This window comes from Lepidochelys olivacea (assembly GCF_965140295.1).
Source record: "Lepidochelys olivacea isolate rLepOli2 genome assembly, chromosome: 3".
NCBI lineage: Eukaryota > Metazoa > Chordata > Testudines > Cheloniidae > Lepidochelys > Lepidochelys olivacea.
Window position 1 is genome coordinate 176,000,708 of NC_140413.1, and position 27,855 is coordinate 176,028,562.

Genomic DNA, 27,855 nt, shown 5'->3' on the forward strand with positions numbered 1-27,855 from the left:
CTGTGTGCCTTCCTAACCCCTCCCTCTTTTCGTGGCCATCCTCAATGCCTTCTGTATGAGGAGGAAGACCTCATGGCCAATTTTTTTTTCTGAAGCTTTCAAAAGCTTCAGTTTTGATCAAGAAAACCCCTAGAAAATACAGATATTTTGGATGTGAGCCCAGGGTGTTTCAGATGTAAAATGTCAGCTGGCATGCAGAAACCGTCCAGAATGAGGATTCGAGAAAAGGGGATTGTCACCTCCTCCAAGAGCAAAATCCTACCTCCATTTAAGTCATTGGGAGCTTTGACGTTGACTTCAGTGGAACCAGAATTTCACCCAAGATATCCTATCAGACGATCAAATGTCTTTACTCTGCTTCTTCATTTCTGAGCTACTTCCTTCCAGCAGTGAATATAGCAAACAACCTTTGAGAGAAAAACCTAGTCACTTTCAGTAGCTTTATCTGAGCATATTGTTAGTATCCTTTAAGTAGATCAGCAAGGATTTTTCCAACTCCATTGGACTGAAGAAGTTGGCCAAAATTTTCAAACCTGGGTCCAATTTTGTTTTAAAATGAGTGCACAAAGTTAGGCTCCTAAGTACATATTTAGACACCTAGATCAAAGAGGTTTGATTTTCAAAGATGCAGAGCAATGCAGCTCTCAATGACTTCAATGAAAATCAGGCCAGTTCTATGTAGGTGCCTGAAAGTAGACTTATGAGCCTAATATTAAGAATATAAATTTTGGCTCGGATGCCTGAAGTTAAGCTCCTAAATTCATATTCAGGCAAAAGTGGCCCTATTTTTAGAAGCACTGAGCACCCACATATCCAAGTGAACTTGATGCAGGTGCACAGCACATTTGACAATCAGGCCACTTTTATTTAGATTACTTTAGGTACCCACATTGTAAATGTCCTTTTCAGCCTAAAAGGCTTGGCTGAATTAACAAAGATCATAACATAACACTAAGTCAAGAGCTCCACTTCAAAAATGATTTATTTTATGCATTACAGGTATGCACGGATGTGTGTTATTTTACAAAGAAAAGGCATGGGGACAGATTTGGCTTTCAGCTACTCCAGTGTAAATCTAGAGTGACTCCACTGACTTCAGTAGAGCTATGCCAGATTTACTCTAATGTAGCAAGAAGCAGAATCTGGTTCAAAATCCCTATTTGAAAGAGTTTATAAGTAGAGGCCAGATCCTGAAGCCTTTCACATGTGCATAATCACAGTGAAGACACATACACTCAAGTCATTTGGACTCATGTAAGAAAGGAGAGCAGGATTGGGTGCTAGGCTAGAGAAGATCTGACATGGTTTGGGGTGAAATTACAGCAGCCAAAGGTGCACAAAGGGCCTTCCATGTTCTGACATCCTGAGGTTTTCTTGTTTTCACACTGTGCACGTCATGAGTTTAGGTTTAAATAAGTCTAGTTATGCCAAAAGTAGCTGCAGAATAAATACAGCATTATAAAAGACAGACAACATATACATTTTGTATACACTGTCGATTTTGGGCAGGGAAAGAGAAATTCTAATTAAGCAACATTTTAGAAACAGAAGAGAAATATCAGCAAAAGCAAGTTTCAGTTTATTAGGACTCCATATGTTTAGTAGACAGAGAACCGTCCATAAGTAGGAATGCACAAAGTACATGATCCAGATGGTGCATGCCCCCCCCTCCCTCAGTCATATGATGTACCTTTCTCCCACATTTTTCTGAAAACTAGTCCAATGATGAAACATGCAGGCTGTGGGTTACAGGAAAATGTTTGATTGAATCATGAACCTGGCCAATAGAAGAAGAAAACAGCATAGTGTGATTTTTTTATCTATGTATTTTACATTTTCTAAAATACTTTATGTATGTTCTTATCTACAGGGGTGTAATAGGAAAACAGGGATACCAATGTCAAGGTAAGAGAGAATCTACAGAGAGAAATTAGAATAGATACTAATATATTGTTGCTGTTATGTATAAATACGCAGGGTTATGCACTACTCATCAGACATAGTGTGTTATATATATATATATATATATATATATACACACACACATAAGAGCAAGGTTGGAGCTCAAGACTATGAATTAGAATATGAAGTTTTAATAACAGAATCAGTCACTGACTTGTGACTGAGAGCAAGTCACTTAGACAGATTTTCAAAAGTGTCCATTAGCTAGGGTTGGTTCAGCTGAAGTGAGTAGGATCAGTGTATATTTAGCATCTCTGAAAATCAGACCTCTCACACTGGCCATCCAAAATTAGTGGATGTTGCAGCCCTGGTAAAGCTCCCTCTGTTGGACACTGAGCAGGCTGCAGTGTTTGGGTCCTTCCCACTGGGCTTATGTACTTTTAAGCTACCCTGAGTCTGGGTAGGCTCCAGCCACCATGTCTTTCTTTGGTATCCTTGGCACATTTCCTTAGTATTGACTAAGTTGAACCTCATGGCCCAGCTGTCCTAGGCTCCCAGGCTCAGTGCTGATCACTTTCCTGGAGCTCCAACCTTGTGAACACTCTGGTTTGCCATCTACCTCTCCAGGAACATGTGATAGTTGAAGTACATAAAACACAGACTTTGTAAGGTTTCTAATATAATTACTCTTGACTTTAGATAGCACAAGAGATGTACAGAGTTAGACCAAACAATAAAATACCTGTACACATTTTCCTACCCCTGTTTCCCCACCACTCTTGAGCATTCTTTGGGCTTAGGTCAGAATCTTTTAAGGAGTCCAGGATCCTTCCTCTTCCCCTGCCCTCCTGCATGTGGTTTCTCCTCTGGAATATGGAGTTTCTCTCTCTCTGTCTCTAAAATGGTTGGTGAGAGACCCTTTCTTTTACAACCTCTAGTCCATTTTGTCATGTGATCTCCTGATCAGCCTTATCAGGTGATCCATTCCTTAATTACCTCCCCCTTGGAGTTCAGACTTGAAAAATTGGTTTGCCCTGGGCAGCAGCCTTCTCTTTCTCCAAAGGTGCTCCATTTAAATGGACAACCATCAAGGTTTAATGACCTTCCATTGTTAGCTCTATGCCAGGTGCATAAATTTCTCCTGTCACCTCCTGTGGGTTTTAGCTCAGTGTGAAGGCAAAAGACATCAGAAAAGACAAACAATCCCCATGTTCAAAATGGAGATTGCAGTCTGACACAGATACACATAGAGAGCCTCCAACAGCAAGCAGAATTCAAAAGCTGTACATGGACAGATTTCCCATATTGTCACAGTGGACACTTCTGCAAATGTTGGCCTCTCCGTTTCTCACTTTTTTGATCTTGCAAAAGTGGAAGCTTTATCCCATGCTGTTAAACATTTGTGAACCTTGGATGAGAGGTGCTAATGGCAAAATACTGTAATTAATTAGATTAGATAATTATAGATGTTACCGGTAACAAATGTTACAGTTAAGATTGAGTAAGTGTTTCCATTTTTACCTCTAATTTCCTATGCTCATAACTTTTCAAAACAGTTGGGGGATGAAATTTTTCCTGCTTCGGTCTCTGCCAAAGATGGTATTTTTGGAAAGTTTGAGCAAGCTGCATTGTTATTTTTCAAAAAGAACGAGGAGTACTTGTGGCACCTTAGAGACTAACAAATTTATTTGAGCATAAGCTTTTGTGGGCTAAAGCCCACTTCATCAGATGCATGCAGTGGAAAATACAGTAGGAAGATAAATATATATACAGAGAACATGAAAAAATGGGGGTTGCCATATCAACTCTAACGAGACTAATCAATTAAGGTGGGCTATTATCAGCAGGAGAAAAAAAACTTTTGTAGGGGTAATCAGGATGGCCGATTTCAAACAGATGACAAGAAGGTGTGAGTAACAGTAGGGGGAAAATTAGCATGGGAAAATAGTTTCCCCTACTGTTAGTCACACCTTCTTGTAAACTGTTTGAAATGGGCTATCCTGATTATCACTACAAATGTTTTTATATCTATATCTTCCTACTGTATTTTCCGTTGCATGCATCTGATGAAGTGGGTTTTAGCCCACGAAAGCTTATGCTCGAATAAATTTGTTAGTCTCTAAGGTGCCACAAGTACTCCTCGTTCTTTTTGCTGATACAGACTAACATGGCTACCACTCTGAAACCTGTTATTTTTCAGTTATGAGAGAGTTAAAAAGATTAGTTTTTCTCATTGTAACAAAAACTTTAAGACACTTTTTTACATAAGAAAATAAGAATTGCTATAATGGAATACACCAGTAGTCCATCTAGTTCAGTGTCTTGTTATCAAAAGTAGCCAGGATCAGAATAGCCACTCTTTCTTTCATGGAGGACAATTTTTCATCATCTGGAGAACAATGGATTGATAACCTTATAATTATTATCCCATCTGCTGTATCTGCAGATATTTGTCTACTGTGTCTGTTCCTTTTTTTTTCAAATGTAACTGACCCCGGTTCTTGACAAAGCATTTTTGCCTGCTGAAACAATGGGAAATCTTCATTTATTCTTATTAGTAATAATAAATAACTTAACTTCTTCCTTTTTTCTGATTGTACAGTGAATCCCATGTGCCTTTGTTTCTTTTAGCATGAAAGCTCTTTAGGCAGGGGCTGTTTTTATCTTCATGTCTTATATAGTGCTGATCCCATTGACTGTGCTAAACAAATAATGAGGTTTTTTTTATATAAGCTGCTATCCAGTGACAGAAATAAGCTATGGCTGAGAGTGTTAAAGATGGTTTGTAACTTTGGGTGCCTTGGATTTTGGTTGCCCATCCTGAGAGTCCCTTAAAGGGTCCTGATCTTCAGAAAGTGCAAAGAATACACCTTCTGAAAGTCAGGACCCTTTAAGGTGTTTTAAATTGTACACCCAAAATCACAAGTCACTTTGGCTCAGATCCTCAAAGGTATTTAGGCTCCCTAAGTTACACTGATGGATCCATTGGAGACAAGACCAGTGATGTAATATCTTTTATTACACCAAGTGCTGCTGGTGAAAGAGACAAGCTTTCAACCTACACTGAGATCTTCAAGTCAACCCAGATCTGCAGATGAGCTCTGTATAGCTCGAAAGCTTGTCTCTTTCACCAATAGACATAGGTGCGGGAACTATGGGTGCAAAGGGTGCTGTAGCATCCATGGGCTCCCCACTGTAGCCCCTGGCTGCCAGCCCCAGGCGCCCGGCTGCCACCCCGCACCCAGAGCTTTATTCCCGGCCTCAGCTCGGGGGTGGTGGTGGTGGTCAGGGGTAAGCGGGCTGGCTTTCAGCACACCAACTACTAAAAATGTTCCGGGGCAGTGCCAATACAAGTGGATTCAATAAAAGATATTATCTCACTCACCTTGTGTCTCTCAAATACTGGGACCAACATGACTACAAAAATGTTCCCAACAACAATTTGATGATCTGGGCTTTTTTAGCCTATGTCTTTCATATCCCAGGGAAAGGGATCCAGTGTTTTAGCCTTTTGACTTCAAGCTTTTACTTTAAAAACTGTCTTCATGAAAACTCATCCTTTCATCCCCTTTTTGTTTACAGTTTGCACTTGTGTAGTCCACAAGAGATGCCATGAGCTTATAATAACTAAGTGTGCTGGTTTAAAGAAACAGGAAACTCATGACGAGGTAAATATTTATAAAATAAATGCTCTAGATAAAAAAGAAATCTTTTTATCTGTTCATGTCACTACCGCCTCCTCCATTTAATCAACAAAAAGATATGGAGTTTGTTCGGACCCTTCAGGTTTCCACATAGTATAACATTTACTCTTGAATGACAAATCACCGTAACAGCTCCATTTACTTGGGAATTATTGTAAAGCAGTCTGTTCCTGGCTAGCAAGTGTTAGACAAAACCAAAATTCTCTGACATCTCAAAACTCTTTTTTGTTTCCATCCTGCTTCCATTGAAGTTAATGGAAGTTTTGCCATTGAATGCAGTGGGAGCAGGTTCAGACCCTTTCCCTCCCAATTGCATTTAAAGTGGGTGATTCGTTAGCTAACAGTAGTATAAAGACTCTGCTTGTGTATCCTATGTTAACATAAAAGAGTGCCCAGAGGTGACATAAATTATTTACAGGGGGCTTGCTCTAACTGCATGCAGAGCTTCCAAATGTGGAAGAAAAGCAAAACGTAATATTCTGCATTGAATAATGCCCATAGTTAAAAAATAACACAGGAGAGGTTATACCAGTTACTGTGTAGTTAATAGTTTTTCTAAGTTACTTCACAGCTGTGGAGAAATGTTGTGCATAATATAAAAGGGATTATCTATCTAGTATATGTTACCAGATATTTAAGCAAATGATGTCTGCTGATAACGAAATAAACTGTTTTACTAAGCTTGGAAATGATTATATTATTATTTATATCTACCAACAGTACTCACCACTGCTCTAAATATAAAAGAACACAGGACTCCCACCTCAAACGATGTACATTTTTAAAGAAGACAAAAAACTCACTCCAAACATGGACCCAGATCCTCAGCTGTGGCTAACAAATGCACAGTATGGTTTTGTCTGCACTGACCAAAGATGCGTGTTTACAGTGAGATAATTAACCTGTGATAAGAAAAGGAGTACTTGTGGCACCTTAGAAACTAACAAATTTATTTGAACATAAGCATAAGTTGCATCCAATGAAGTGAGCTGTAGCTTATGTTCAAATAAATTTGTTAGTCTCTAAGGTGCCCCAAGTATTCCTTTTCTTTTTGCGAATACGGACTAACACGGCTGCTACTCTGAAACCTAATGTGTGCTAGTTATCTTGCTGTACAATCCTAAATGGAACCAATGGCCTTGTCATATTAATGTGAGGTAATTAGATGAGATCACCTAGTTTACCTTGCAGTAAAACTGCAGTGCCTTGTCTCCGTTCTGTTTTTACAGAAGGACAGCTAATGTGCATTGATTATTACGTGGTAAGACAAACCATTTTTGTCAGTGAAGACATAGCCTGTAACTTGGGGAATAGAAAGGGTGTGTAGAGGTGGTTTTAAACCACCTTTGTGCTTCTGCAGTTATGGGCCAGGCCAGCCAGATTTGCCTCCACCCCTCCACATAATTTGGAGTAGCATAAAAGATGCTGTAAAGTATACTGTCTGCCAATGGCTGATTTTGCAGTCCTGGCACTTATGGGTGGGGGATACACTCCCCCCACATCTTCCATTTATTTATTTATTTTTACTTGTACACTAACTGAATTTTACTTGTACACTAAGTGGATGTCACTGAGACACCAGCTGCTGGCATTCCCCAGGGCCATTTTTGCAGTGTGTTTCAGATTAGAACAACACGTTAACCTCTGCAGTGAATATTCTGTCCCCTGATCTGGGGAGCAGATGTGCTTTCGCTCCAGAACATGATCTCTTTCATGGGATTATGACATAGCCCTGCTGCACCAGTGTTTTGGCTAACAATGATTTTGAGCAGTGTCCACAAGGAGATATGAATTCCTGAGCAGATTTATGTTCCCAGGCTCCAGACTAGTGGACGCTTAGATGCACTGCTGATACGATGCTCTCATTGTTTAGTGGGGTGCTAGCCCACTGGAGAGAAGCCAGTGGTAATAGGAAAGAGGGAGAAAAAGCATTGAAATAAATCTTTTGCTATGCAGTGGGCACCCTTAACTTTTCATGGATGATCTTCAATCAGTAGCTAATGGTACTGTGGATTCTCTGTTCACAGTACCTTGTTTTCTCGTCTTACCAATCTAAAGACCAGTGGCATATTAAAAAGCAAGTGGATTGTGACTTCTTTAATTTTCTCCTGTGCTAGCACCTCCCATGCCTGCTCTCAAAACAATTGGGAGCAACTTCCTTGCCTTTCACATGGAGAGATCTCTGCTGATAGCTGTGCAGTTGTTATTTCAAGGAATGTTTGGAAGCAGACTGCAGTCTTTGCACCATCAGTTATCTGTGATCTTTTGAACACCAAGAACAACAACAAAAAAAAAAAAGAAAGAAAGAAAGAGGTGGAACACTCTGTGGGGAAATAAACCCATTTAAAAGGATGATTACACCAACATGTACCTAGTTCATCTTGTTTCACCTCTGTGCTTTTCAAAACATAGCAGGATCCTAATTCACATTGACGATAAAAGCGAATAATTAGAAGCGAAGGGGATTTCAATATGTGGTGCTTTGCTTTTTCCAGCACGTGGGCTCCCAGCGCTTCAGTGTCAACATGCCTCACAAGTTCAGCATTCATAATTACAAAGTGCCCACCTTCTGTGACCACTGCGGTTCATTGCTCTGGGGTCTCTTGAGACAAGGTTTACAATGCAAAGGTAAGGAGAACCACCTCTACTTTAGAGACTTGCTATGTTTCTCAGCCAGTGCATTGGTTTGGGAAGGGCTTGCCTGTCGTAACAAGAAAATACGTGACTATTGCTAAGTCATTCTGTTTTCTAGCAGGTACAGTTAATAGAAAAAAGCAAGTGGCAGCATAGGGTAATAGGAATTGCCATCATGGATCAGAATCTAGTCCATTGTCTTGCCTCTGACAACATCTGGCACCAGATGCTTCAGAGGAAGGTGCAAGAAACCCTGCAGTAGGTAGCTATGAAATATCCTTCCCACAGGGAATATTTCTTCCTAATCCGATTAGTTAGAGGTTGACATATGCCCAGAAGCATGAAGGTTTGGATCCCTTCAATTTTTCTTGGATATTTTTATTCCTGTAGGATGGAAATTATACACTACTATTTTTTGCTTTCATATCTTCATGAAGGCTGAGCCTTACCATGCAAGACCAAACTTGAGTCCCAGGCCAAGAAAAAAGAAAGAAAAAAGGTTTTGTGTGTCTGGCTGCACCATGTTATGTGGAGGCTAGCCTGCTCCCTCCCATGGTAATTCTGAAAGAATGGGGTTGATTGTGTCCTTTTCCAATATTTGGAACACAGGCGTTGGATTGTGCATCTATTTCCCACCCCAAGTCCAAGCTAGATCATGCACCTGAAATGAACTGGCTGCTCATCCTTAATCTCCTTGACACATGCTGATTTGTGATTTGGCAGGGAAGAGGTGGCCTCAGATCTCCTTGTGGTGGCTAGATTGGGTAATGCAGGGCTTCTTTTCTGCTGAAGGAGGATGTACATTTCCATTTGGTAATGAGGCAGCCTTAAGGACTAGATTCCTCTGAGACAGATAGTTAGTTGTTCTGAAAGGGGAAGTAAAGTTTGTCCAAATACTTACAGGGTAATAGCATTTTGGGATCAATGGCGAATCAAATAATCTGTCGTGGGTTTTTAATGGACTATGGCTTGAAGCTCATGCCAAACTTATAAAAATTAATATCTAATGAAATTTAAAACTTTTTTCACATTACAGAGACTGTATCTTCCATAAATTGACAGACTCATCTTAGTAAATTTAAAAACAGGATTAAGTTTACTGCCTGATTTTCCAAAGAGCAGGAGCTAAGGGTGACACATAGAAGGCGTTGTAGTCTACAAATAAAAATATCATCTGCAGTTACACTGGGTAAAAATGAAATTATTAGGGAGCTGCCAGTCCTTATGCTTCAGGGCATGAGGTGATCACCAGCTGGAGTCATGAAGAAATTTCTCCCATGGCAGAGTGTTTCACGATAAGGGGCATTGTGAGGCTTAAACCTCCCCTGGAGCATTGAGTGATGGGTAGTGGCAAGACTAAGACCATTATTTTCCTATTATTGCCATCCCTATGTTTCTATGTCACCTTAATTCTGTTGGCGGGAAATTCAGACCACCCTTTTCAGTTCATCTGGGTCTTGTTGGTATTTGCCATTTCCCCGTCAGAACTATAGTCAATCCACCATCTTCTTTCCATTCTATAACAATTAAGCTTCAATTCCTTAGATTCTGGGCTCTTCTCCTCCTCCACTACCACCACCACATCATCGTCATCGTGGCTGTGTTTTCCTTTTTATGTAATGAATAGTAAATACACGTACACATGCAGTGCTCATGTATAAATAATGGTTCAGCATATAGCGTCTTCATTCCTCTCTTCATGCTTTTCTTATAAAACTGTTTCCTGTAAAAATGCACCACGACCTGCAAGAAATCTAAAATTTACAACCGGAAATGGTTGCTTCTCAGCAGGAGAGTAGTGCTTCCTGTTTTTCTTTTAACTAGTGCCCATCAATGCTCACCTTTCCAGAAACTTGCCTGCTTAAGCACACTCTGCTGTCTTCCTCAATGAAAAGCTTATTCCTAAGAAATGCTCTTCTTTTATCTTGTTTCAGACTGCTTATTACCCTTCCTCTCTCTGTTTAAATAACCTTACATATTGAGAACACACAGAATTTTCTGCTTTGTTTCATTTCAGCTAGTTCAGCTCTTAAAGGCACACAGTTAAGGCTCATAGGCCAAATGTTTGACCTACCAGCTATGTTTTCGATCACAGACACACAAGCACATAAGGATTTCTTCCTAGACCTTTCTGCTCCATTCCTGTGAGTAGGGGGTGTACTGGAACTTCAAAGCTACCTTCTCTCTGCAGTGCTCAGGATTGCTGCTAAATACACAGAGCACACAGACCACCTGTTTCTACAGGATTGCTGTGCAGTGTAACTTGTATTGGACTAGATGTTGGTTAAGATAGTAATAGGAAAATAGTGTGGTAGACTGGGCTTAATTCCTGCCTTGTATAATTCTGTTGATACAGGGAGGAATTTGACCAATTGAATTTTAAAGTGAGATAATCTTTTGCATCTAGCGCCTGACAACACTTGTAATTTTGCATGCTCTGTATCTTGTTCCACCAGAGGGCGCTGAAGGCTAAATTATTCAGACGTGTCAGTGGGCTCCCAACAAATCCAATCCACTTTATTTTTAATTAAGTCCATATTCTTTACTATTTTTTTTCTTTCTGAGTAACCAGGAAACTACATGACTTCCCTGGTCATGCTAACATGCTAGTTACAGAGACATTAGTGGGGGAAGGGGGGAGAGGGAATCAGGGTATCTTGTGTAGAGCATAATTATCCAAAGGGGGAGATAATTTTATTATGTTGTTGGCCTCATATAAAAATTAAAACCAGGTACTTGAATACTTGGCTTGTTAGTGTGATGCTGGATTATAGCAATCTTGAGTAAACCAGATGAAGAGACGCTACTGTAAGCAGTTTATTAGAAAGAGCTAGATTAAGGCCTAATTCCGCTCTCCTTGAAGTCAATGGGAGCAGGATTAGGCTTAGTTCAAAGCTCTAAATGTTTTTCTAGTTGAAACATGTACCCTGAGATTTGCAGGTTTATTCGTTTTCTCTGTTGTTGTTGTAAAGGCTGCCTTGTCACTGTCCTGGGGCCTGATGCAGCTCCCATTGACTTCAGTAGGAGCAGGAGAAGTGCCCTGAGGAGTAGCACTGTTCACTGACCCATGATGAACTCAGCATATTCTTTAAGGTTTTTATCAATGTCTTAATAATAATAGTAATAATAATTAATTGTCATTATTTGTATTACTGTAATGACTAGGAGCCCTAGTCCTGAATCAGGACCCCATGGCGCTAGCCACTGAAACACACTGGATAACATATTCGAAAGCACCTTTTTGGCTGAGATGGTGGTAAAAACCCTGTTGGATATGCTGAAGTGAAAGTAGGCAGTGAGTAAAATTCAGTATATAACTAGGAGAGATAAATGGGCCAAACTGCTGTGGTGTAAATCCAGAGTAACTGTACTGAAGGTAAAAGGAGTTATTTCTGGGTTATCATGCGTGTAACTGAAAGTAGAGGTTAGCCCAGTCACTTTAACGTGTTGCTCAGCCTATGCAGGCCACTACCAGAGTAACTGCATTGTGTGTGTCCAAATGCGTGGAGCTTGAGGTTCCATGTCGAAAACTATTTTCAATTTTCTGTTAAATTTAATATTTTATTGTTACATTCTTAAGAATAATGACATGGACTCATAATTTTATGTTAGTGTGTTATGTGCCGTTGCAAATTCAGCTAAATTCTTCTCTACTGAAAGAGAATTATATTTTAAAAGAAATGTTAGATCCTGGAAGATCTGATTGGAATCAAATAAAATGGATATTTTTAAATAAATGTCTATTTCGTTTACTGAAAAACTTTTTTTTCCCACCACACATTTCATTGCAGTTTGCAAGATGAATGTACATAGACGCTGTGAAACAAATGTGGCACCAAACTGCGGAGTGGATGCTAGAGGAATAGCTAAAGTACTTGCAGATCTTGGAGTCACTCCAGATAAGATCACTAACAGCGGTCAACGAAGGAAAAAGGTAACCAAAAATATAATCTCACATAAAAGGAGCAATACATTAATGAAATGTACGTCAGTATTAACAGCTGGCGCTGAATCCTGCCTACTCACCTAACTCACTCAAGAAATCCATTAGAGTCAATGTGCCTATTGAGCTGTAGCTCACAAAAGCTTATGCTCAAATAAATTTGTTAGTCTCTAAGGTGCCACAAGTCCTCCTTTTCTATTCATGTGAGTAAGGCTAAAAGGACTTGGCTCTGGAGTTTTAGCATACATCATCCCTGGTAAAGTTCTTTGGGGAATCGGTTTTGCTATGGTACAATCTTGCAAACCTGAAGACAACTTAAACAGTCAAGATGGGTTTTATTTTTTATTGGCACGAGGAATTGGACTTTTCAGACGCCAAGGTGACTACTTTGATCTCTCTCTGAAATACATGACTAATATATAAATACGTGTATCTGGTTGAAAACTGTCATGAGATCATCTGATTGCCAGAGGCTAGACTCTACCCTGTGATATTGTTGTAATGATGATAAATGCACTGAAACAACCACAATCTCTTATAAAAAGAAATAGGCTGCAAGCAGGTATTTCCAAAGCAATTTGCTGGAAACTAATTTGCTTTTCCTTGGAACAAAAATCATGGACCACCTAAAATGTATCCTGAATTCAACTGAGTTAATTTGGATTTACAATGGGGTCCTGATCACAATGTGGTCCCATATCTATCTGCATTTGCATGGTGATGGCAGCAGTCTCTCCCCTCTTGAAATGAGTGACTTTTACAGTCAGTTCTTATGAGATCTGTTAGTCCCTTGGCTTTAGATATAATTTTATTTTCACGGTCGAATACATATTTGTCCTGAAATATTAAGAAAACGGTTTAAAGCAAAACAAACAAAAAGTTATAGGAAAATTGGAAAGCAATTAATTGAATAACAAATCTTAGGAAAGACAAATTGCTGTACTGAAATTGCACAAAATTAGTGTGCAGTGCTTGCTAATATTTGATAGCACTGCCATTGATAAAAGTATACAGCAGCTCTGTTTACAGACTTGGTTCTGAAAGAGTCTTAGAATGGGATTTTCAGAAGTGCCTAACACTTTCAGTGGGACTTCTTAGGCTCTTTTGAAAATTCCATCCTTAATTGTCATTTTGTTGAGGGAACTTATTGAAGCATGATTTAAAGCATTATATAACCACACTTGTATTATTATGGGAGCATGTAGGGAGCCCAACCAAAATCAGGGCCCCATTGTGCTCAGTGTGCAAATAGGTAGTAAGAGACAGAGAACTTAGTCTATTTAGACTAAGGGTCAGAGGGGAAACAGAGATGGAAAGACGGAAAATAACTTCCCCGAAGCAGCCAGTGGCAGAGACAGGAATAGAGCTTAGTCTCCTAGGTCTAAGTCCACACCCTTATGCCCTGGACTGCATGTAATTTTTAACATTGCAGTTATATTAGGTGGAATCTATTAAAATATTTGGCTGAAGGTTAGTAAAACATAGTACACTGCTATACTTCCTTAGTGTTCTGTCTAACTGGGTTTCCTCTAAATATTAAATTCAATTTTGCCATCTTGTCTTTTGAATTCATTATGGGTGCAAAGGTGTAATGTAAAGAAGAACTGGGCTTGCTATGGAATGTTTTACAGGTAGAAAATAATATCTGGTTTTCCAGTGGCAAAAACTCAGCTAGGGAATATTTGTTTCTAGTATGTCAATTTTCACTTTGAAATGTTTATGCAACTAAATCCCGTTAATGCTACAATTAAAATTAATTGGAGTTAGGAGCTTAGGCACTTTTGAAAATCCCACTACACACCTATGTGCATCTTTAGGTTCCTGAGTACCTTTACAAATCTGGCCCTAAGTTACTATGTGCAGTATTTCAGTGAATGCTGTGATTTGTTTACACTTTGACATTATAACATTGCTCCCCTTTAGAATATCGTATCAGCTTCCTAAATGCTGGCATTCAATTAGCAGTACATCTTTACCTAAAAAGGTAGTTATTTACACCATATACATTTAAGGAAATTTCCATTGACTGTGATGGCACTCAGCACCTTGCGGGATTGAGTCTTTTGTAAATTCTGCTAGCAACAGTGAATGTGTGTGTGATATACCCAGTGAGTGTCCCACTGATTTGACACATTTCAAAAGTGGTGGTGTGTGCCATGCAACTTCAGTGCTCTCTGCAATGAGCATGTGTAATGTTCCACCAAGGAGAGAGCTCATTATTCGAAAAACTGCCCTGCTCTTGGCCTCAGTTGTGCAATCCTTACACACATACGCACTCTATATGAGTAATTCCATTAAGGGTCACATATCCCCTGATACACTTCAGAGGATCTATGACATAAGTAACGGCTACTTGTGAGAGTAAGCTTTTCAGGAGCAGGCCCTTCCTGCTTTTAAAGGGGTTTAGTTTAGTTTCTAACAAGATGTGCTCTGTGTACTCCAGGTGCACTTCAATGGAAACTCTATCTCGTATCTCACTGCAGGGTCCAATAGTAAACTGCAACTTTTTGGTGCATCTGAGGAAAAAAATGAAATGGGAACTGAAGAGATCATATCCTTGTGCATATCAGATTTTACCCAGGTCATTTGTTTTAGTACTTACAGTAACACTAACACTTCTGTTTGAAAAGAAAACCTTCTGCCCACGTGGCTGTTTTTTTTTTTCAGTAATAAAGTAGCTTTTCATAGAAAACACATAATCTTGACAGTAGTAGCTTATAAATGAGACAGTCCAGCAACAAACATACCAGTGAGAGGACAGGGGATTTAAAGATGTACGTATGTGCTTTTGTAAGAAATAAATTTTAAAGCTGGTTGAGATCCCATACCATGAACCGAAACACAGGCTTAAAACCTACAAATCAGTATGTTTTAATTGTGAATTGAAAGACATTTTATGGCCCAAACCCAGCATTAAGAGTTAGGGCATCACTAAAAGCTTTGAGGGCATCACTAAGATTTCGGCACAGATCTGTGGACTGTTATTGCTATTACAGGGAAAAGGCAACACCGAGAACTCTGGTCTTGGGGTAAGTAAAATACTGAGCAGCATGAACTCCTACTGACATCAATGACACCTGCCACTGAGGACACTTAGCACCCTGCAGGATTGGACTCTGATGGAAGAACTAATATTTGTTGACTAATTTGTTTAAAAATATATTTGCTTGCAGTTGTTGAGTTCACATGTTACTGAATTGGATTCTTACACAGGCTTTTTTCTGTGCGTTTGATGAGCATTTCATTTAATCTTTAAAGTGAAAGCCTGTACTGTAGGCATTGGGATCTAACTTTTGACACAGGCTGTGAGATGATAATTTAGCAAGGATGAAGTGTACTCAGTTCCCTTTATTCCTTCCCTTTGTGAAGTTACTTTGTTTTTCAAGTTGCTTCTTTTTCACTCTTTGTGTTAGAGGCTCTCACAGCTGAATATCCTTTTGTGGGAATGTTCTTAGCTAATTGCAGGTGCAGAATCTCAGCAGCCGGTTCCTGGAACCACACCTTCAGAAGAAGACAGGTCGAAATCAGCACCAACCTCTCCATGTGATCAGGGTTAGATACCTGTTTTGTTTCCATACCAATAAATATTGCTTTAGTGTCCGTCTCTATGAGGAGTAATAGTGCTGTTACAATGGACCCCGGCCTTGATAGACAATCTGATTCAAATTAAACAAGGAGTGTGAGCCACAAAAAGTCACCTTCAGGGATCTGGGAATCTGATGGGAAATTTGTGAATTGTAGTTTAAAAAAAAAAAAAAAAAACCTTTGAAAGGGGCTGATTCTCCTCTCCTTTACACCAGTATATTCCATTGACTTCAAAGTGAAACTCAGGGAAACTGTGAACCCACAAGAGAGTTCACGTGAACCCTGAATCTTCAGAGGAGTTAGTGTGCATAAATGAGGAATGCACACTAACTCCTCTGAAGATTCAGGGTGTGTGTGTGTGTGTCTGGAAGCAGAATGGGGCCTGTAGCACTAGAAAGTGAAAGTGTCAGCATGATCTATTTATTTAGATTGAATGCCTTGCATCACATTAAATGTAGTGGTCACCCTTAAAAACGTATGAATTTCATTAGCTAAGTCCTTAGATAACTAAATAACTAAGAGATTCAGCAGTATATTTCTTATAGTGAGAAGAGGGACGGAATTGCCTGCAATAGCATGGGACTGGACTGGACTGGGTTTGTAGAGAAGTCAATCTGTTGTTCCCACCTTTTCACAGAAATCAAAGAACTTGAAAACAACATTAGGAAAGCTTTGTCGTTTGACAATCGAGGAGAAGAACACAGAGCAACGGCAACATCATCAACAGACAATCAGCTTAATAAACCTGGGGAGAATGGTGAAAACGGGGAAGTCAAACAAGTCCAGACCAAACGAATGGGCCTTGAAGAGTTCAACTTCATTAAAGTACTAGGGAAAGGTAGCTTTGGCAAGGTTGGTGGCTTTCTCTGATTTGATGGATTATTTTTGACTCTGCTGTATGCAATACTAATGTTAATATTGCCTAACGTGCTCCCACCACAGGGGTTTCTTTCTTGTCTTTCTTATTGGGATAGTCAGCTTTCAAAATAGTAATTTTCATGCATATGTATCCTGCTCATCAGATAGAATTAATTTACTGTTTAAATCATTATAAAAAATGAGGGCTAAGAGATTTGAACTAGATGTCAAGATTTCACTATTGAAATTGCATTAACTAAACGTAGAATAAATACTACTTGACAGGGCAAATAACAACAGTGGGTGTATTCCAATAGGAAGCAGGAGTATAGAAATGACATTACGGGATTCTGTGTTTGTTCTCTCTCCAGGTGATTTCCACTTCAAATTTGCTCACTTTGCAAGGCAAATGATGGGTGGTTGTTTTGTCCAACTTCCAGCCTTAAAAATTCCACATGCCATGTGAAAATTAAGATGTATTTGGTCTCCATCCCTCCTCTAGCTGAGTAGCAGCAGCCTGATGGTTTCATTGATGATGAAAGAGACCAAGATATAATCCAGTTCGTTCTGCGATAGTTGCATTGTGCCCCTCAATGCCAGCAATAGTAAAATCATGGTTTTCTCAACAAAGGAAGCAAAAATTATTTGAAGGCTGAAGCTGTGCTAAGATTTTATAACAATTCCCCCCGCCCCCCGCAAGCCAGGCAGACCTCACCTGATTTTGGTTTCATTATTGATGTGAAACCCAGATAAGATTCACTCAGTGTTTTAAATGTTTGAGTGAGCCTGGACTATATTTTGAGCAAACATGAGCCCATTAATGGTTTGATGAAAACCTTGCAAAGCTCTGTGGTTTTGGCTGAGTTTGACTTTGAGTTGACCAAATGAATTTGGAATGAGTGAAGCCTGTATAAATTCCATCACATGCCTACACAGGTGTTGATCTACTGGCTGCTTTCACTGGTGCTAGTGCTTGAAAAATGAGCATGCAGGTATTTTCTGCATGCAGATTTGCATGCACACTAATTAAGCTGTTAATATTTTAGCATACTTCTTGGGAGGGAGAAAAGGGGAAATAATTAATGGAATTATGGGAGTTGGGGCACATGACTTGTGAGGAGAGGTTGAGGGAACTGGGCTTATTTAGTCTGCAGAAGAGAAGAGTGAGGGGGGATTTGATAGCAGCCTTCAACTACCCAAAGGGGCATTCCAAAGAGGATGGAGCTAGGCTGTTCATAGTGGTGGCAGATGACAGAACAAGGAGTAATGGTCTCAAGTTGCAGTGGGGGAGGTCTAGGTTGGATATTAGGAAACACTATTTCACTAGGAGGGTGGTGAAGCACTGGACTGGATTACCTAGGGAGTTGGTGGAATCTCCATCCTTAAAGGCTTTTAAGGCCCGGCTTGACAAAGCCCTAGCTAGGATGATTTAGTTGGGGTTGGTCCTGCTTTGAGCGGGGGGTTGGACTAGATGACCTCCTGAGGTCTCTTCCAGCCCTAATCCTCTATAATTCTGTGAATAAAAATAATGAGTGATAATTTACTGACTGGTCTGATCTTCCTCACTGTGAGTATCTTGCAAGGATTTATCTGGAGTTCAGAGGTAGCACTAAGAAGATAATAGTGAGGGCATGTGGAAACAAGAAGTAATTATTTCCAAATTGGCAAATCTTTTCCCTTAGGCAGCAGAACCGGTGCAGTTCCACTCTGCAGCAGTAAGTGGAAGAAGCAGGAGCCTGTGGAAGGGCTGAAAACACCATGCATGCTTCATAGCTTTAATTCTCAGGGGGCTCACTCTGGGTATGTAGACATACGCCCTGCAGAGGGTATGTCTACACTGTGATTAAAAGCCCACAGCTCCGAGTCTCAGTTCCCAGGTCAGCTGACTCAGGCTCATGGGGTTGCAGGGCTATAAAATTGCCATGTAGACATTTGGGCTCAGGCTAGAGCCTCTGTGAGGGGGAAGGGTATCAGAGCCTGGGCTCCAATCCAAGCCCGAACATCTATACTGCAATTTTATCGCCCCGCAGTCTGAGTCCCACCATGAGCCCAAGTCAGCTGACTCAGGCCAGCTGCCACAGGTTTTTTTTCACAGTGTAGACGTCCTATTGAAAGCGAGTGAAGGTGGAAGGGAATGTGCGGAGCTGGACTACAGTAATTACCTTTTCAGTGTGCTGTGCTCTGTGGTGAGTAAGAGGTAAGGATGAAACATGGGAATCTGCTGCCTCACAGATCCACGCTTGATTCCTCCAAAATAAAGAGATCTCTGCCTATACAGGGGTTCCTGCAGTACCAGTTCTGGAGCAGCTCTTTGTCTCCTTATTCCTCAATACCCCAATCAGTCTCCATAGAGTACCTCTGTACCATGCCCAGACAAGCCAAACTCAGGTTTGAATGGGACAGGACTTTTCCCTCAAATAGATGTTGATTTTGGGTGCTCTTTTCAGGTTGTCACAGTGATGTGCATTGTTATTTTGAATGACAACATTGTTGCAGCACTTTCCAAAAGGGGAACTAAACCCATATTATGCTTTAGTTTGCCCCCTTCCCTGTTTTCCAGATCTCAGCAGTGGGGCAGAGAAGGCAAGCTGTAAGGTACTGGATAACAAGGATTTAACGGCCTGCATTCTTAACTAAACTGAACGAAGCATGCATTGCGTGGCTGATATTCAAAGTTCTACTAAAAGTGTCCATTTTAAAATGTGAATTTCTTCAGCTACTTAGCTACATAAAATAGACAACCTGAGAGTGCTGTGTGAGTGCAGTTATCCTTTCAGTTGCTCTGTACTTTTCAAATCTGTACACACATTTTTTCTATTGCATTTAAATTTGTCACGTATAATATATTTGTCTGATTGTCTGTGCTCTATATAAGCAAAGATTTCTACTGATTCTAGGTCATGCTAGCTGAGCTAAAAGGTAAAGATGAAGTATATGCAGTGAAAGTCTTAAAGAAAGATGTCATCCTTCAAGATGATGATGTAGACTGTACAATGACAGAAAAGAGAATTCTGGCATTAGCACGGAAACATCCCTATCTAACACAACTTTACTGCTGCTTCCAGACCAAGGTATGCTAAATAAGCCTGTTGATTAACTTTCATCAAGAGAGCTGTACAACAGTATTGTTAAGTATTTGCAGTTCAAAATGAAGCTGCATAAAAGGTACCAATACATAGTGTTTTGAAATATTTCTTGGAGGATTTCAGTGACGCCTCAGAAGCATGAAATTTGAATGGGCTCTACTTTTAACTTGCATGTTGTCAAGAAATCAAAGGAAAATGGTATATCCAGCTCTGCTTGCCCAGACAGAATCTTCATAGCAAATATAGTGCCATTATTAAACAGCATAAATACTGTGTTGCCTTGTACATGACAGAAGATGGCAGTAGAGAAACAACAATAGGTTACTGAGTTATCCTTTCTATGTACGATAATAGGGTATATCAGTGGCTTACATAACTGAAATAAAAATGTTGTTAGTGTCCAGTATGCAGAGAAAGAGAGAGCCAAATTGTTCATTAAAACTCTGTTTTCGTTAACTCTGACAGAAATAAGATTACAGGAGAACCCTCCTGCGGTTCATATTTTCAGTTTCTTATGCTGTAAAATGAAGCTGATGTTTGCAGAGTTCAAAAAGAAGAGGAGGCAGATATGTTGCCCTTCAAATCAACTCCTATAAAACTAATGCTGTCCATGAGGTAGGAGGACAGCAAAAGCTGATAATAAGATCCTTACTCCCTAAACTATTCCCTTCTCGACTGTGTGTTCACTGTTAGGGATTCTGATATGGAATCCCTTTGCAGACTGGGGTTGCTACCAAAATGTAAGCACTCTGTAATCTGAAACATTCTGTTTGGATGGTGAGTGAATTGTTTAGACTCTCTGAAACTGTTAATTAGGATGTTAGAGACTAGTCCTGTTCAGTGCTAATTTCCGTACTTCATCCCCATAGCCCTTTATTTCTCTCTGTCATGCAGCAGAGCAGACAACAGTCGTCTGTTTTTCACCTGGTAGATAAAGGTTCTCTTGTACTTTGTGTCACCTTGTTGACTTCAGTGGGAGTTTTGCCTAAGGACTGCAGAATAAAGCCTAATTTGTGAATAAGCGGTTTTGTTGATAGAATATCACTTATTGTATCTGGTTAAAACCTTAAAAATATCCATAACCTTAAAAAGTTCTTTTAAAATATTACATGTTCCAAATCATTAACCCCATTTAAGTCCATGTAAATTTTGTCGTTAACTTAAATGGGACTAGGATTTGGTCCTTAGAGAAAACACAATATTTAGACTTAAAATGTATTAATACATAAATAAATGGATATATATAAAATAGAATACTTGAAAATCGTTATATTACTTACCAGCCAAGTCCTGAGTTCAGGGTTCTTTTTCAGCAAAGGATGATATTTGAATTCTTGGGGCAAAGTCATCCTTGGTGTAACTCTATTAAAATAAGTGGAATTAAACCAGGAAGAATTAGCCCATTGTACCTAATTCAAAGACATTAAACCAACATTAGGCATAACAAAAATCTTACTGTTTAATTGCACAGCAGAACCAAAAATGTATATGCACAAATGAGCAGTTAAATGTTTACCTGACTTATACTTGAATTTGCTATGGCTTTACGTGCAATTGTGGTAATTAGATGCATGCAATTATGGAATATCTGTGCCTAAATTGCCTTCTTCCCGCTCTCCAAGCCATTTCCCAGTGTAAGAGATTCACAAATTTGTATATAGCTCCCACTGACATCCTCTCAGTCCTCTGTTCTCCTCCCCCTTTGCTTCCATTTAGGCCATCTCTCCACCAAAGAGACTATTCAATACTTCCCCTCTCTCAAGGAGAATAACTAGACTAGAGTTTGTGGTCAGTTAAAACTTGAATGAACTGATAAGTAAGTAACTTGAGTGAACTAACGAATTTACAGTCCTTAGTCTAGACACCTAACAAGTGTTGTTCCAAGACACAGTGAGATATATTTGACTGTGATACAGTCTCCTATGGGAAATAGTGGGGACCCCCATTGGTTTATGTGAAACTTTAATCATGCATAGACCTTTTGCTGGCATTCAATGCAGGGGTTGATTTCACTCAAATGTTATATTAGCAGAGAGCAAAAGCTGAGCTTGTAATTCTCACAAGAAACCTGAGTCTTTAAGAATTAAGCTCGTCCTGTTCAACAACAGAAAAAATACCATGTGACCTATGTGTCCAGTCAAAACAAAGCAACACATCTCAATAATGAAATATTTCAAAGAACTGCTTGTGAACAATCGACAAAGGACTCTTTGTAGAAGTTGTACATAAACATAATTAATACATCTGCAAAAATTGTAAACTGTGTGTGAATTGGGGGGGAAACAGCTATATTATTCACTGAATTATTTGCTCAGCTCCAATAAAAAACCAGGTAGGGAAGCAGTTCTTAAACAAGCACAGTGTACAATAAAAATAGCTTTGCTGAGACAAAGTCTTTTGCACAGTAGAGCCAAAAATGTTTCAGACGTAAGTGTCGGATTAATTATTTAGACTAAAATTGTCTGCAGTAGGAGATCAAGGTTCTGAGCCTCTCAGAACGGGGCCCTACAATAATGATCCTGCTGGAATTAAATTTTACAATTCAGATATATCTTATTGCTCATACTGGGGAGGGCTGGCACTGTATTAAAGTGCTTGATGTTTGTTTTCTGTAAATAACTTTGTTTTATCTTTTATTCCCTTCCCCACAAAAATTAACACTTCTAAAAGGTGGGAGCTTTCCCTTGCATACTGTAAAATGTAATTAAACCTATGCAGACAGTGCAGAGAAGTTGCTCAGTACAGATTGCATGGCAAGACACACTGTAGTGTTTGCCTTCATAATGTGGTGTTGTAGCCATGTTGGTTCCTTATGTTAGAGAGAAGGTGGGTTTGCTAATATCTTTGTCTTTTATTAGTGAAAGAGACAAGCTTTCGAGTTTACACAGAGCAGACCTGAAGAAGAGCTCTGTATAAACTCAAAAGCTTGTCTCTTTCACCAGCAGAAGTTGGTCCAATCAAAGATATTACCAAACCTACCTTGTCTCTTCATAAGGTAGACATTTTAATCTGTTCAGATATCCTTTTCATTAAGATGTTTTTCTAAATTATCCTTTAGTCATCATTGCTATACTACGGAAAATATTTTAAATTATTTTGGAAAGCCATGGGCCCAATTCAGGAACTAGGTCAAATGGATGCTAATATGCTAACTTACATGTTAATATTGCTTTAACAATGCTTCTCGGTTTTGACTGGCAACAGTGTCGAACAGCCTCCCCAGAAGATGAGAAGAGCATACATTGGGTCCATAGCCTGCAGACATTTACACACATGCTTAACTTTAATTACATGAATATTCCCATTTGACTTCAAGATTGGAACCATAATCTGTACAAGGGTCTCAACTGAGCAAATCATGGAAGCATGTGTTTTACTTTAAGCAAGTGCTTAGATTCATTGACATCAAAGCCAAGCACGTGTTGAAGTTCTTGGTGAATGGGGATGGATTTAAGCATGTGTTTTGCTGAACTGGGAGACTAGAAGAAAATTAAAAGATATTTGAAAACTTTTGTGAAACTCCCATCTGTTGTTCACCCATCTTATAAACTGAACAAATAATGCAGGGGGAGATGTTGAATAATTAAATTAAAATACCGGTAATATCATGAAAGGAATTGTTCCTAACTTCCTAAAACACAACCTTTTGCTGCTGAATTTTTTTCATGTTTTGTTTCAAACCTAAAGGTAAACTTTTCTAAAAGATTGATCAAAACCAGCTCAGTGTTTTGAAGTTACTTGAACATAGAATAAAATATGCTTTTAATATATTTTTATTAGAAATGTTATGCTTGAATAATTTGAAAAAGGAAGGATGCTAGATGCTTCAAATGTGGTTTGTTTTATAGACAGGTGGTCAGCGTAGATGGTCATAATTGTCCCTTTTTGCCTTATAATCTATTAATTATACTGAGATGTTAACATCAAGACAATTTGATGAAAATTAGTTTTTAACAGATGGATTGATGAATGTTTAAAGTCAGCTTTCTAGTGCATTTGCATTGGAAATTGTTCTTCCTCATGAATATGAATGAGAGTATAGTTATTCCCCCAAGCCCTCATGAGGTTAGTAACCATTATCCCCATTTTATAAATGGAGAACTGAGGCACAGAGAGATGTTACACGGGAAGTCTGTGGCAGAGCTAAGAACTGAACACAGGTCTCCGGAGTCCCCGTTCAGTGCCTTAACCACAACATCATCTCTCCTCTCTTCTATACTGGAGTACTTCTCCAAGGATAGTGTGTGTTGTTTCTAAAGAAAAATCTAGCCATTTAATACATTTCTGCCATTCTGTTAGAAAATAGTCACACATTTTAATATGAATATGTAATGTGTATGTCTTCATACATTTGTGCACATGTATCATGTTTGTGATTAAGAAATCTAGATTTGTTAAATTTTATCTTTAGAAGTCAGCTTGTACTTTGGGCATGAAGCAGTAATAATAGGAATAAAGAGCTGCTCGTAAGGTGGGGGGAGCATAGAATACTGTGTCCTTATTACAGAAGGCATTATCTATCGTAAAAGTTTCATTAAAATGATGTGGGATGTCAAGTGGCAAGAGGAATAAACTGGCTAGTTTGAACTTTCATGCTATCTGTCATTTATAGGTCATGATGTGACTCATTTAATACATATTTATCCAATTCATTGGTCTTCTGTATTTAATTTATAAACCAGGTTTCTGGAAGAGAAATTTCAGTAATTTAAACAATATATTTATTTCATCTTTAAAGTGCTTTATGAACATACATTAATATCCAGAACAGCCCTGCCATGAAGGTGAAATCAGTAGGCATTGTTATCTCCGTTGTACAAATGAAAGAGATTAAGGCCAAAAGTGACCGCTAATTTTGGCTTCCTCAAATTTTAAATACCCAACTTGACACTTTGAGTCTGGCTTTCAGAGGTGTCTAAAGTTGGGCACTCAAAATTAGTAGTCACTTTGGGAACTTTTGGCATCAGTGACTTCCCCTAGTGTGAAAAAAATGAGTCACTACCAGAGTCTGACTTAGAACTCAGGTTTCTGGCTCTCAATCCTTTCTTCAGACTGGTAGACCATGCTTCACCTGCGAATGGAGAATGTAGAGAAAATAATATTGGGTAATATAATTTTGCCCCTGTTTATTGGTAGGACAAGCAGGAAAGATTCAAGAGTGAACTGTTGAAACATGATTCACTACATGGTGCAAGTATAGAGTCCTACAAGTGTGTGTGTGTGGGGGGGGGTTCTTAGTATGTGGGTAAGCTTTTAGTCTTTCAAGAAATACTGTGTTGTTGGTAGTTTTGTTACACAGTTTTCCTTCGAGAGAATCTGTGGCAGATAACAGGGAGATTTCTAGAAAAGGGGATTTCCTGCATGCTGTTTGTGACTGCCTCTGTTCCAGGACAGGTGTGTCTATATGTGTACATGAAACAAGCTAAACTTAGGGTATTCCCACTGATTTCCCTCCACTGGGAAGGCAGCCTGCAGGACCTCAGAATTCTGCTACCACTCGACAGGGAAAATCTGATGTCGGAAGCAAGACATTAGTATCAGAAGAAGGGGTGGAGCTGTTATCAGAAGAGGGGCATTAGTGTCAGAAGAAAGGTAATTATCTATGGATGGATGTATAAAAGAAAACCCTGACCTCAGCAGAAAAGGGACAAGAACCTGAGACAACATGAACTAGTGACTTTGCTATTGCTGTTGATTCTTATGTGGCAGGCAGTTGGATACTGGGATGAAGGACAACAGTATAAAACCATAAAACAAACAGATAGTATCATTTAGCATTCACGTATTATGGAAGCGATTCCATTTTTCACCTTATCAGAGTATGCTCAGCAGGGATGTCAACTCACTCTGTGCAGAAGACACAAAGATCATTCTGTGCAACGTAGTTAGGTCACCTAACCCCCCATTGTAGGTGCAGCTAAGTTGATGAAAGAATTGTTCTGTCAACGTCTTAGACAGGTGGCTTACCTATATTGATGGAAGAACCTCTTCCATTGATGTAGAAAGCATCTACACCAGTGGTGGACAACCTGCGCTGCTTCCCGCAGCTCCTGTTGGCTGGGAATGGCAAACTGTGGCCCCTGGCAGCTGCAGGTGGCCGTGCAAATGTAAACAGACAGTCTGGTGGCCCACCAGCAGATTACCGTGGCGTGCCCACCACTGGTCTACACTGCAGTGCTACAGTGGCACATTGCAGCACCACAGCCCTGCCATTGTCCATAGACATACCCTTAGATTGTGAGCCCTTTGGTGTAGGAACCATTTCGTCCTTTGTGTTTGTACAGCTCCTAGCACATTGTTGTTGTTGGAAGGATGTTCTTGTATTTAAAGCACTGACTACAATTTAGGAGATTCAGTTTCAGTTCACAGCTCTGTCACAGATTTCCTGTGACCTGGGCAAGCCACCTAATCCTCTGCTTCAGTTCCCAATCTGTAAAATAGGAATGATAATTCTTCCTTTTCCCATCCTTTGTCTGCCTTGTCTATTTAAACTGTAAGCTCTTTGTGGCAGGGGCAATCTCTCACTATGTGTATGTACAGCACCTAGTACAATGAGGCCCCTGATACCAGAAACAAATAAGTCATTAGAATCTATGCCTTAGTTCCCTGACTACTGACTAAAAATGTCAATATTATCAGGAAATTTGCATCCAAAAATTAGGCTATGCTAAAAAATAAACATACAGAAATTAATATTAATAGAAATGGCATGTATTGTTATTTAAATGACAGTGCAAACCGGTTTCTGTTTGTTTAAATGTTTGTTTGTTTGTTTGTTTGTTTGTTTGTTTGTTTGTTTGTGTAAATATTCCCATGCAGTTTTCACAATTCACACACTGCAGTATTATGGATAGCATGAGAACGAGGAACTGGAATGGACTAGTCTATTTTTATTCCTAAAAGTGAAGTACTGAAAGCTGAACAGACAGTGTAAATGGTGAAAAGTAAATAAGATTATAAAAGCTCTTTATTTTTTAAAGTAAGGTGGTATAAGTAACAAAGGTAATATTTTTTGTTTTGATACATGATTTTTAGCCTGACAGAGTTCCTTTAAGAAGTAGAATGTTTGTAAGCAGAAAAAAATAGTTCTTGATTGCATTAAAGAAGTCCCCGCCACCCCCATGTTTATTTAACAGGCTAGTAAATGTCTTGTGTGATAATAGCTCAGGGTGGTGTCATTTGAGATCTACAGTGCAAATTAACCTCACTGGCTGGCCAGTTACATTTATCTGGGACAAATCAGAGGTTTCTAATCCATTTTACCTGGTATTCTTGTGCTTTGGTTGCTAGGCAGCTAAACTCATTATGTAGTAGTTGCGATAGGGTGTAATCTGTTTAGGACAAGTTTGCACTGCCCTATGTTACTGGTTAGTGTCACATTAGAAATTTCGTATGGCTCAATTTTGTTATGCCTGTGGCTTCAGTGGGATTGTGTATGTGTAACAGAGCACTGGATTAGCCCCAGTAACTTTTAGATTAATCAGAGCTAAAATATTTTAACACAAGGTTACATTAATACATTGAGCAGAGACAAATTTTCCACCAGTAAGCGTTAACTGTATGAAAGGGCTGAATACAATGGTAAACATACAATATACAACAGAGGTTACTAATACTTATATTGTTTTATTAGTTGGTTCCAACAGACTTATTCAAATCACAAGTGCAAACAAAATGAAGTTCACCTGCTCGGCAGATATTTCATGAAATGCAAAGAGGTACCAAGGACTAATATCTAGTGATGACTCAGGCATCGTACAGTGCAGAGAAACCCCGACAATCTGATGTAATAATATTGTGCTGAGTATGACACTTCAGGAATTACTTCAGGCTGTGTGTTTAATTTAGATATCCCAGAGACAGTAACATATTATGACTGTTTAGTGATCCGTGCATTGTTTAAAAGTACATATTGTAGTTGAGAATAGTCGGGATGGTAAAGCTGATGAGTAAATACTGTAATTATTGTCTCTCATACACACAAGTTTCTGTATCCAGCTTAGTGACCTGATTTTGGAAAACTTGCTGTTATGCTGCTTAATCGTTGCTAGCTGTTCTTGAAAGATTATTGAAGCCTGGTTAGCTCACTGAAGATCCATTGTTCCCATTAGCCCTGTTAGTTTTACACTTCAAGTCCCGGCTA

General features: G+C 39.3%; 1 protein-coding gene and 1 long non-coding RNA gene across 6 annotated transcripts in view; one reads left to right on the plus strand and one right to left on the minus strand.

The window, feature by feature from the left end:
- The window catches only part of PRKCE (protein kinase C epsilon), a 532,143-nt gene that overhangs the window by 322,697 nt on the left and 181,591 nt on the right, over positions 1–27,855 (plus strand). For 2 of the 4 annotated variants that reach the window (XM_084622252.1, XM_084622254.1), the window contains 8 exons: positions 1,871–1,905; positions 5,485–5,570; positions 8,102–8,234; positions 12,032–12,174; positions 15,180–15,212; positions 15,639–15,735; positions 16,406–16,620; positions 19,524–19,697. In XM_084622252.1, coding sequence (XP_084478378.1) covers positions 1,871–1,905; positions 5,485–5,570; positions 8,102–8,234; positions 12,032–12,174; positions 15,180–15,212; positions 15,639–15,735; positions 16,406–16,620; positions 19,524–19,697 — 916 coding nt within the window. The remainder of the gene's footprint in view (positions 1–1,870; positions 1,906–5,484; positions 5,571–8,101; positions 8,235–12,031; positions 12,175–15,179; positions 15,213–15,638; positions 15,736–16,405; positions 16,621–19,523; positions 19,698–27,855) is intronic. The other 2 variants (XM_084622253.1, XM_084622255.1) reach the window with 1 other exon arrangement.
- Positions 319–21,342, minus strand: LOC311517420. 2 transcript variants are annotated; one of them, XR_014710687.1, is made up of 3 exons: positions 21,229–21,342; positions 20,993–21,074; positions 319–407 (listed from the first exon to the last, which is right to left on the minus strand). It is a non-coding gene; the product is annotated as an uncharacterized lncRNA (long non-coding RNA). The 2 variants fall into 2 exon arrangements; XR_014710688.1 differs by lacking the exon at positions 319–407 and adding an exon at positions 1,697–1,777.